Genomic DNA, 10,796 nt, shown 5'->3' on the forward strand with positions numbered 1-10,796 from the left:
GAAATCAGCTGAGCACTTCGAGGGGAAAAGAAACGCGGGGGGGAGGTTATTCCGCAGCGGTCCATTGGCGCAGGCCCCTGTTCGGCAGAGCGGGCTGGTCTGGGGAGCCGCAGCCCCGAGGCCGGGGGTCCCGGGCAGGCCCCGCGTAGGCCCCGTCCTGCGGCGGAACCTTTGTGCCGCGGCCCGCGGGGCGGCCGGGGCGGGTGTCGGGAGGGAGCGGGGCGGGGGAGCGATGGCGGCGGGGCGGCGGTGGGGGGAGCGGGGCTCGGGCGTGCTGGAGCTGCCCCGCGGGCCGCGGTTGGTGTGCGTGGAGTACCCGGGGCTGGTGCGGGACGTCGGGGCCATGCTGCGGACGCTGGGAGGAGAGCAGGGGGTGTCGCGGGTGAGGGGGGCCGCGGGGGCGTGGGGCGGGCGGGGTTTGTGCGGGCAGAGGGGGTTGGGGCGGGGAGCCCGGCCGCGGCCCTGGGGCGGGGGCTGGAGGCGGGAGCGGGGCCGGGGGCCGCCAGCTGCGGGCTCCCGGCCGTGTCCGGGAGGCTGTGGCGCGGCAGGTCCCCGCTGTGGGCTCCCCGCGTGTTTTTGGGGTGATGCCGCTGGCCCGGGCCGCTGGTGCCCAGGAGAGAGGGGAGGGGAGGTGCTGGGCGGGCTGTGAGCGGCTGCTGTGCTGCGGCGTGGGGGGCGAGCAGGGGTTGGCGTCCCTGAGGCGTCTGAGGGGAAAGGTGGGGGGAGGCCGCAGGGCGAGAGGGTGCGGAGCCGGGGCCTGGTGCGGGGCTGCGCGGGTGCGGGGCTGCGCGGGTGCGGTGCTGGCAGGGCCCGGGCTGACGCGGGTCTGTGTCCCTTGGTGCCCCAGATCTACGCGGACCCTGCCAAAAGGCTGGAGCTGTATTTCCGCCCCAAGGACCCGTACTGCCATCCCGTGTGTGCCAACCGCTTCCCCACCTCCACCGTGCTGCTCAGGGTGAAGAGGAGGACCAAGAAGACAAAGCAGCTGGGCACCGAAGAAGAAATGCAGCCGGAAGTGCAGTTCGAAATGGAAATTGTTGGGACTGTCACCACCGTTTACAAATTTCAAGGTAATGCTTGGAGTTGTGTCCATGTGGCTTAAGGACGAGTCCATCTGATGGGAAGGGGAAGTGTTTCTCTCGAAGAGCTTAGGACTGCAAGGACAATTGGGTCTCCTTGCTGTATAAACCTTTGCATAAGCTTGTTGCACTCCTGCTCCTGAGCGTTGAGTGTTGTGAGAAATACTGCGATATTCACAACGCACTTCACCATGTTTCTCTCACTTTTGTTTTTCACAGGCATGTCTGATTTCCAGTACCTGGCAATGCACTCTGGTCCTGATGGCAAGCAAACCTCCATGTATGACAAAGTCCTAATGCTCAAACCAGAGAAGGAAGAGTTTTTCAATAGAGAATTACCTCTCTACATCCCGCCACCAATTTTCTCACGCCTGGACACTCCTGTTGACTATTTTTATCGGCCAGATATTCAACACCGGTTAGTGCCTTTTCTTGTAACATGGTAAACAGCTGTGTTGGTTCTTGAGCAGACAGGTAGTGAAACATTTTGCTGGTTTGGTATATTTTTCTAACAGACAAATCCTCAAGATTTCCTTTTTTCATCACTTGAAGATGCCTCTACTCCATTGTGACTTCAGTGTTGTTATAAGACCTGTGCTCTTGAAGCATAAGAGCAGCACTAAATACATCGTTGATGTATTTCACCTGTTTAAGCTGCTGCCTTGTTCTGTTTTATCGCTCTTGATTTGGCACAGCAGAGGCAGGCACGCTCGAGACACTGCCTGGGCAGCAAAAACCTCAGCAAAAGTCTGCTCGAGGACTTGCCAGGTGAGGGGACCTGGTGATGCGGTGAAGATGACTGCCTCCCCCAGCACGCTACACGCAGCGTGGGATGCAGCGAGCCTGGCTTTCCACCTGCTTCCAGCGGGCTGGAACCGAGGGGGAGCGGGCAGGAGTCGATGCCATATGTTCCTGTGACCACGCTCACCAGACCTGTTCCTTCCTGGTCCCTGGCTGGTTTTGCCAGAAGGACAATCTGTGAGATCTCCCACAGAAACACCTTTCATTTTCTCACCATAGTCCTTCATCGCAACTTTGAAAAAAACCCAAACAAACCTTAACTGCACTTCATCTTGGCCTGACCCTGTACCCTGGTGAGCTGCAGTAACTACAGGAGAGCAAATGCAGAGGGTGAAGGCTTTTGTGCTGCAAATACAAATCAGTAGCCAACTGCCTGGGGGTTTTCTGTGGGATAGTACGGGGGACCTCTGTCATTGTGCAACTGGATGTAGCTTTGCAGGGTTTTTTACTTTACATTTTCTTTCCTCAATGGTGTCAGAATATCTTTTGTGGTACCAGTATGGGATTCCAGAATCCATAGGGAGGCGGGGCCAAAGGTGAACCATCCCATTGCTCACATGGCTGAGTGCCTTTTCTTCCAAAATCTGGAGCACAAACTTCCATTTTCACATGTTCCCAAGAAGGCTCTGAGTCCGTGTGTGCCACAGGCAGAAAGCAAACCTGATCCTTTCCCTCTTTCCTAGGGAGGGATACAACAATCCCCAGGTGTCTGGTGAGAACCTGATTGGCCTCAGCAGGGCCCGTCGCCCACACAACGCTATCTTTGTGAACTTTGATGATGAAGAAATCCCAGCTAAACCCCTGGATGCTGCCGTACAGACCTGGAAGAAAGTGTGCACCAATCCTGTGGATAAAAAGGTGGAGGAAGAGCTGAGAAAGGTACGTGCCTCATTCCTGACTTGAGCGCTATACTGCAGCATGATATGTAGGAAAAAACTGCGTGCAGCCATTATCTCTGACTTCCCCAGAAATTCTTCGTAATTGTAACTGACTGATTCAGCAAGTATCAGTAGACGCCACTGATACTGCTGTCTTCAGTTCAATTATGCATGTCAAGATTTGAATATGTCTTTGCAGCCAACTCATGTTAAGTTCCTTTTTGTGCCGCTAGTTCTTACATTACTGTTCTGATAGCTCATACTGATGGCCAAAGGCCCTGATACAGAAGAAAGTCCACTTGGAAAGCTGAATTGCCATTAGTAACCACTTCTCACTGTTTCCATGGTTGTTTCTGTCTTATTTTAGCTCTTTGAAGTCCGTCCTGTCTGGTCTCGGAATGCAGTAAAAGCCAATATCAGTGTCCACCCGGACAAGCTGAAGCTTCTGTTGCCATATTTGGCCTATTACATGGTAAGTCTGTACATCTGTCCGTGTGCCTGTCTGAGGCTGCTGGGAGCAGAGCAAGGGAGCATCAGCTGGGTGTTCCTGGTTCTTTACAGTTTCTGAGGTCCCACCACTAAGTGCCTGAGCCTAACATTATGTAAAGAGAAAGAGGGAAGGAAAGCCTTGCTTTTGAACAGAAGTTAAAACCATGGAGGATACAGTACCTGTTCGCTTCATTGGTTCTAATTGGCTTTGCAGTTCAGTCAGACACTCAAATTGACTGACAACAATAGCTGAATTTTTCTAAACAAACACTTTATTGTGACCTTGCAGGTTAGTTTGTAAAAGCACACAAATATTTGGGCTTCGATGCAATGATTGCCCGAGTTTCAGTATATAAATACTGGTGTGGCACGTGAGGAAGAAGCTGGTAAAAGAAATAATTTTTGGGCAACGAGGGGAAATACGATAATTTTCTAAGAAACTCTGCAACACTGTACTGTTTTTTTGTAACCATCTTCCCCCCATGTGTGTTTATGCAGTTAACAGGTCCTTGGAGAAGCTTATGGGTTAGGTTTGGGTATGACCCCAGAAAACACCCTGAAGCAAAGATTTATCAAGTATTGGACTTCCGAATTCGCTGTGGAATGAAATATGGTAAAAGGGCCCAAACCACAGAGACGCTCTCTCTGCTTTCTGGTTAATCCTGGTAGTACTTTTCTCTTTACTTGTTTTTCAAACTCTTTTGCCATATTTCTGCTCTGATGAAGATGACACCTTTTGAGTTCATTGCTTACAGTAGTGCTTCTGTAAACTCCTTTAATACTTTATTTCATAGTATGCAATACGTCTTTCCTCATTTGGCACATTCCAAACCCAACAGACAGCTGCTGACTTTCCTCCTCCATGTGTTCAAAGCCCAAGTGGATGTAGCAGACCATCTTCCCTCTCGCTCAGGGGAGGCACTGAGCAGTCGGTTCTGTTGCTTACATAGTAGCTTTTCCTCAAGGACCTCAACATCTTGTGCAGGACGCTCGGTCTCAGACCTTGGGACATAGGGTTCCCGTGCTCTGATTTTGCAGAGGGCAAGCTGAGGGAAAGGACTTTCTGAGGTGACCTAGTAAGTCTATGTCAGAGCTGGCATCCAGTCATTACCATCAGATCACATCTCCCCCTCTGTCCTGGTTAAATGGTTTTGTTGACCTGACAGCTCTCCTCTCCCGATCTTGCTAGAGCCAGCATGTCCCAAAGAGCACCCTGCCTTTCACACACCAGTCCAGCACCTCTGTTTCCGAGCTAGGGGTGTTCTGCAGAGTGCTTGCCCTTGTTTCATTCTTTTTTTTCTTTTTTCACCTCTAGGTTACGCCTCTAATGATATGCCCGTGAAAGCAAAACGCAGCACGTATAACTACAGTCTGCCCATCACTCTCAAGAAGCCAGGTATGCCGTGCCAGCAGAAGGGCCATCTGGCTCTTCTGGTTTTTTGTTTACCCCATCCTAGTCACAGGTAGCGAAGGATCTTCCCGTGTTCCAGCTGAGCCAAAACTGGAGTTTTATTTCTGGTTGTAATATGGCGCTGCTGTTAAAGCCAGTAGAAGAGTCTCCTGCTGGGAAGTGTTGTGAGAGTCCTGGATGCATGTCTGGCTGAGCCACAGTATCTATTAGTAAGCAGAAGAGAGTTCTGCAAGCAATACTGTGGGAATTCAGCATTCACTTCTGTTCAGTGATGGTGCAGAGTAAGGGGGGAGTTGTTCTCATCTCTTTGTCAAGGGAGGGTAGAAAAGGTTAAAATTATGAACAAATGCACTGCAGAAAAAGCAACCAAGCTCACCGCCTTTCCTGTGACTGTCTCTGAAGAATGAGCAACACATGCTCAGTTGCTGGGTTGGTCTGGTTTTTGCTGGCCAGCAAAGTTGAATCAACGCAGAGAAGTGACAGTACAATGCCATAGAGTAAAAGATGTCCCTAATAAGGACTCACTTTTTTTTGGCTTTCAGTAAGTCATACAGTCAGCGTACATGATCTGAAACAGGGGCTTGGTACGTCTGGTGCATCCAGTGCAAAAAATCCTGTCTCCAGCAGGTATAAACTGAAGGTAAGCATTACTCTCTTTTACCAGAATCTTAAAATAGCTTAGTGAATAAAGGGGTGTTTCCTGTTTTGTCAGTCATTAAGGGGACAGCTGTGAGTGAGTTGATGTCCTCAGGTTTACCTGGAAAGCTGCTAGTTGTACATGTAACTACAGAACTTCACCTGCTGTGCACTGAATGTATTTCTTACATGCTGCAAGAGGTACTCTCAGCCCTTGTCTTAGATGTGATGAGCATTTTGTTTCAATTGATAAAATCGGAACTTTATGGGCAGTGAAGTGCAAAAAAATCACCATGTGTTTATCAGGTCGTCCTGCAAAATCCAGCAGGGCAAAATAAATATTTAAACAGGAGTCTCTTCTTCTGCCCTGTTTGCTAGAATGAAGCCTATGATCCACTGTTATGCAGTAACAGGCTGCAGACAGACCTGCAGTTTGAAGAGATGAAGTGCGTCCTCTGCACAGCTGTGCTGTTGGCTGCAGTGAAATTTTTGCTGCATTCCTCATTCAGCTTTATCTTTTGCCATATGCAGACTTATGCCTTGGAACCGATTTGTGTTGGAAGTGCCTTGTTCTTGAATCAGCCCATCAGAAGTACTTTTCAGTTATGCCAGAGTTCTCCTGTTATGCCATAAAATGCACATTAATCCTTTCCTTCTTTTCTCCTCTTAGGAATCCATCTACATTTTCCGAGAAGGAGCGTTACCCCCCTATCGGCAGATGTTCTACCAGCTCTGTGACTTGAATGTGGAAAGGTATGCACGCTGGCAGCTGAGTCTTCTGTTAGAGCTAGATTTCAAAGCCTAGTGTTTATATCTAGTACATTCCCCCCTCTCTCCTTGATCAGCCACTTAAAGAGGTGTTTAACTTCTGAATAAAAATAGAGCAGACTTTTCACACATGAACTCCCTTTCCCATATGACAATTACGTGGATAACCATATATGCTAGTCCAACACAATGAAGTAAAATGGAAGTAAGCCATAGTCTGTCTCATTTGAAGCCTATATCTGAATGTAGAAGGCTAACGTTTCCCCTCCCTTTTGCTGCTTTTTAGCCTACAGAAAATCATCCGTCGGAATGATGGCACAGAGTCAGAATGCACAGAGCGGGATGGGTGGTGCCTTCCAAAGACTAGCGATGATCTGCGAGATACCATGTCTCTGATGATAAAGCAGATAATCAGATCCACAAGACCTGGTAAGGATGCTTTTGAACATCAAAGCGTATTGCTACCTTAGTGCCTGCTGCTACAGTGTATTACTACCTTCCTGATGGTGCTGAGACGTTGTGGGCTGAACAAGGATGTTGCAGCCAGCACTGGGGCAGTAGCGTTCCTGTATTTGCCTCCTCCTTTGTGCTACATGTGATGTTCTTTGCTTCTAGCTCACTACAGTGTGTGTGAGCTGAGGCTGTTCTACAGCATGAATGTGGGGCTGGGGTTAGGAATGGCTGCGAGTAAAGGTTTTCTGGTTCATCTCCCCAGTATCACCACCTTCAGGATTTAAATGTCTTTGCCCGGTGATAATCAAGATCTTATTCTTACGGATGTATCTGTTGGAGGCATTTTACTTTTTATTGATGTTATTAATTGAACAAGAAGTGAGGAAATTACTTTTTACAGGATGCTGGGCCAAAGCAGTATCCCAGTGAATTAGGTGAGAATAAGCTAGGAGAGGAGGCAGAGCACTGCAGAGCTGCTGCTGTTCTGATAGGATCCCTGGAGTATGAAAACAGATTGCTTTGGGCTTGATCAAATTCTGTTCAGATGTGCAATATTAGCTGTGCCCCTCTGGCTTCTGCCTTCCTCTCACTTGTTTTCTGAACTCTACTGCAAATGCCCCCAGGTTTCACTGAGAGAGGCATCACAGTGTCTGTCTTTCTTCCCAATTAAGCTCTTTTCTCAAGTACAACAAGCAGTGAAGATGGCAAAGAGCAGCTGGCATATGAGTCTGGGGAGGATGAGGATGATGAAGAGGAGGAGGAAGAGGACTTCAAGCCTTCTGATGGGAGTGAAAATGAAATGGAGACAGAAATTCTGGACTATGTGTGAACTCAGTGAACAGTCTGGCTGCTGCTGGACAGAATCATCTCTGCTCTTGTTCCTCGGGTGCTGAGGGTTCAGCCACCATGCCCAGGACGTGTGAAGGCAGAACGTGCACTAAGATGCTGATGATCTCTCTGCACTGATTGCTGTGCCTGCAGCTGGGTGTCATTCTGGATGTTTGGGAGCCAGTGCCTGTATTTTCCTAATTGGTGGCTAATAAGCCCTCAAGCAAGCTCAACAAACTCCCAGGAAAGAGCCCGGCCTCCAGAGCAGCTGGTAATACAGCAGAAAAGAGGAGAAGTTGCATTCCCAAATCTCTGCATGTGTGGGAAGTGCACCTTGGCTGAGCTGGTGGCCATGTGGAAAACAGAAAAGGCAACTGAGGAGGTGCTGGGGGAGCACTGGAGTGGTACTGGGGCCCCTAAGACAGGTGCTGCCCTTCTTGCTTGTCTGAGGGGAATGAAAATACTGTGCCGTGAGTTCAGCACCGAGCCTCGCTGGCCATCTTGCAAATAAAGCCAGCAGGGAAGAATGGTTTTTAGCACTAATTCCCTTCTGTGGGATGTAGTGTATGTTGTCCTCACTAGCTGGTGCACTTCTCAATTCTGTTTTGACTCCCCCAGTAGTTTGCAAGGACGGAAGGAGGCAGGCAGTGGGGCAGAGCTTCAGGTCCACAGAGCTTGGCCACTCATTAGGATGCCATTGCTGGCTGGAGGGGGTCACAGAAATTAAGGATCTGCTGCCCTTTGCTGAGCGCTGTGCATTCCCCAGTGTGTTACGCATGCAAGGTTTCTCATTAGCGGCTGATAATATGCTCTAATGTATAGTTTAATATGATTTCAGCCTCCTGCACTTGTGTGAGGCTTCTCAAGGCTTCAGCATTTTTTTTTTTATGTTCTCTGGAGTTTTGTTAGAGCGAGCTATTTCCTTAGGTTTGGCCTCCAGCCCACAAAAAGCAGCATCTGCAGGGCTCTCACACAGTGACATGTAGCTGTGCTCCTGGACACACGTATGTGTGTGTGTTTACACACAGCCTGTGCATTTGGGGACTGGCTCCTGAGGTGTGCACTCGCCATGGTCGCTGGGAGATCCTGCGCCTTGCCCTATGCTCCGCCTTGCCCTATGCTCATCCCTCTGGGTAGCGCAGGCTCCAACTGTAAGTACAAAAGCACTTCTTAGGGCTTTAAGACTTTGGGGGCGGCTATGCATGGCTCGGTCTGTCTGGGGGCACCTCCAGCCAGGGTAAGGTCCTGGCAACGTGGGAATCCAGAGGCATGAGGGGCTGGGCCACAGCAATGCAACAGGGAATTAAGGGAAGAAAAAAAAAAAAGGAGAGATGCGGTGTACATACCTACCACTGCCAGGTAAGAATATGTGCTCAGGTATTGGGTACCAAGAATAAACACTCTTAGAAATGCTAGGAAGAAACACCTGAAGCCAAGCTTTCTATCAACAGGAGGCCAAAGCAGCCAGAAATCACTTGTGCCAGAGTTCATTTATTTTTCAGCTGTTTTCAGAATTTCTCTGGGAAGACTGCAGTGTTTTGGCTGTTTAATTCTGCCTGAGCAGGTAATGGCATTACCAACTATGCCTGTATAATACAATCCTTTCATTTCCAAAAGCTCAGGCTTTAAACTAATCTACGTAGCCAAAGGCACAGAGAAATTCTGGATAGTGCCGCTGCATCTTTAATACCCACACTCAGAATCACCACACCATCCAAGTAATCTGCACTGCTGTCTGTGCAATTATAAAATAGAAAATAAACACGCTGGCTGTGTTAGGAAATGAGCCCTTGAGCACAAGAGGACTCATGCCTCAAACCAAGGCAGCCCACTGTCTCTACACCGTAAGAATGAACCATTGCAGTTGCTCTTAAAGCCATTGCTTATATCAAAAGGAGTAAAACCAGTAAATTGGACATTGCATTTATGCAACTGGAAAAATACACCAGTCCCAACAACTCGCAGGTTCAAATGAGTAGGCTTCATTGGAAAAATCAGGCACTGGGCCCTCAAAACAAAAAGCCTGTATCTTAATTCAAGCAGAAAACAAAGCACAACTCAGCAGCGTTAACGTAAGGTACAAACGACAGGCATGACTACCACCTCCTCCACAGTCGGGTCCGCTTGTTTTTCTCCAGGAAGATGCCAGCATTTTGGGGAAGAAGGACAGGACAACCCCTGCCTTGGGGCAGAGACATCTTGAGCATCAGTATTTTATTGCAAAGACTAATTACATTGCTGTATACAAGTCACACCAGGCAGTGTGCTCCTTCATTGAAGTGGTACAAAATACATATGGTACAGCCAGTCCCTCCGGTGACAGCGGGCTGCAGGGGGACACCAGTGGGAGGGGAAGGGGGTGGCAGGGGCCAGCACAGCCCCGGGCTGGGCAGGAGCTGGCAGGCACGAAGCAGAGGGAAGACCCTGGGGTGCTGATGCCCGAGGGCAGGAGCCAGGCTCTGGGCAGGGTGGGAGGCAGGAGGCTGCCCCTGCGTCAGGGAGCCAGCGGCTCCCATCATGTGCAGCGATGGGCGATGCCACCCGAGGGGGCACGGGGCTGGGAGAGCTCGGTGCCAGCCACGCTCACACCCAAGCAGCCTCTTCCCCACCTGGTGCCAGGGGCCCGCAGCCCCGCTCCTGCCCCCCCGAGCGTGGCTGTGCAGCGAGGCCCCACTCCTGGAGCCGGGGAAGGCGCTGCACCCACCCGGACAGACGGGAAAGGGAGAGGATGTGCTGGAAGGAAGCGCGTAAGGAAGAGATGGAGCCAGGAGCAAAAAGAGGGCCCCCTTCGGTTAGTGTTTCCTACAGTGATTAAAACAAGCATCTTTGCCCCTGCTCGAGTGCCTAGTGGTAGAGAAAGAAGGAAGGGGGTGGCCGGCTGCTGCCGCCAACATCCCTCCCAGCAGCCTTAAATACCAGGGTGGGAAGGTGGGGAGCAGAGAGGGACTGGGCTGCAGGGCAGGGGGAGGCTGGATTAGTAAAATGTACAAGTTCGTCTCTTCTATTTACAACCAATAAATATTGGAAAAAAAAAAAAAAAATCGGTAAACTTTTTTGTTTTATACAAAAAAAGTCTCATTGCTGCTTCTCCCATGGTCAACGTTCGAAGAAGTCCGGTTAAAGCCCAAGGTGAGTGGCACTTTCTGCAGATTGGGCGGTGGCAGCCGGAGCATCCAGACCTCTCCGGCTCCTCGCCCGCCTGCGCAGACCCAAGGTCTCTATTTACACAAGTTCGGACAGAAATTCGCTCTCCTCCTCCTCCTCATTAGGCTGGCAGCGCTGGGGGCACAGCGCAAAGCTTCCCCCGCCGGTAGAAGAGACACTGGCGTTTGATCTTTGGTGCAAGTTTGAACACGGGCCGTCGCAGTCCAGCTGGAGGATGCGCTGGATCGGGGAGAGGAGCGAGACCACGCAGGCTTCCAGTCGTCAAAGAGCATGAGGCGCCCGCTCCGT

General features: G+C 50.4%; 1 protein-coding gene across 1 annotated transcript; it reads left to right on the forward strand.

Moving 5' to 3' along the window:
• The first annotated feature begins 232 nt into the window (after nt 1-232).
• LOC104029024 (general transcription factor 3C polypeptide 5) lies at nt 233-7,769 on the forward strand. The gene is made up of 11 exons (XM_075716430.1): nt 233-382; nt 848-1,070; nt 1,299-1,497; nt 2,564-2,759; nt 3,126-3,230; nt 3,746-3,860; nt 4,563-4,643; nt 5,201-5,298; nt 5,965-6,047; nt 6,349-6,491; nt 7,187-7,769. The coding sequence occupies exons 1-11, from the start codon at nt 233-235 to the stop codon at nt 7,342-7,344; spliced, it is 1,551 nt and encodes a 516-aa protein (XP_075572545.1). The 3' UTR covers nt 7,345-7,769.
• Nucleotides 7,770-10,796: the final 3,027 nt, after the last annotated feature.

The sequence above is a fragment of the Pelecanus crispus genome, chromosome 9, assembly GCF_030463565.1.
Source record: "Pelecanus crispus isolate bPelCri1 chromosome 9, bPelCri1.pri, whole genome shotgun sequence".
NCBI classification, from domain to species: domain Eukaryota; kingdom Metazoa; phylum Chordata; class Aves; order Pelecaniformes; family Pelecanidae; genus Pelecanus; species Pelecanus crispus.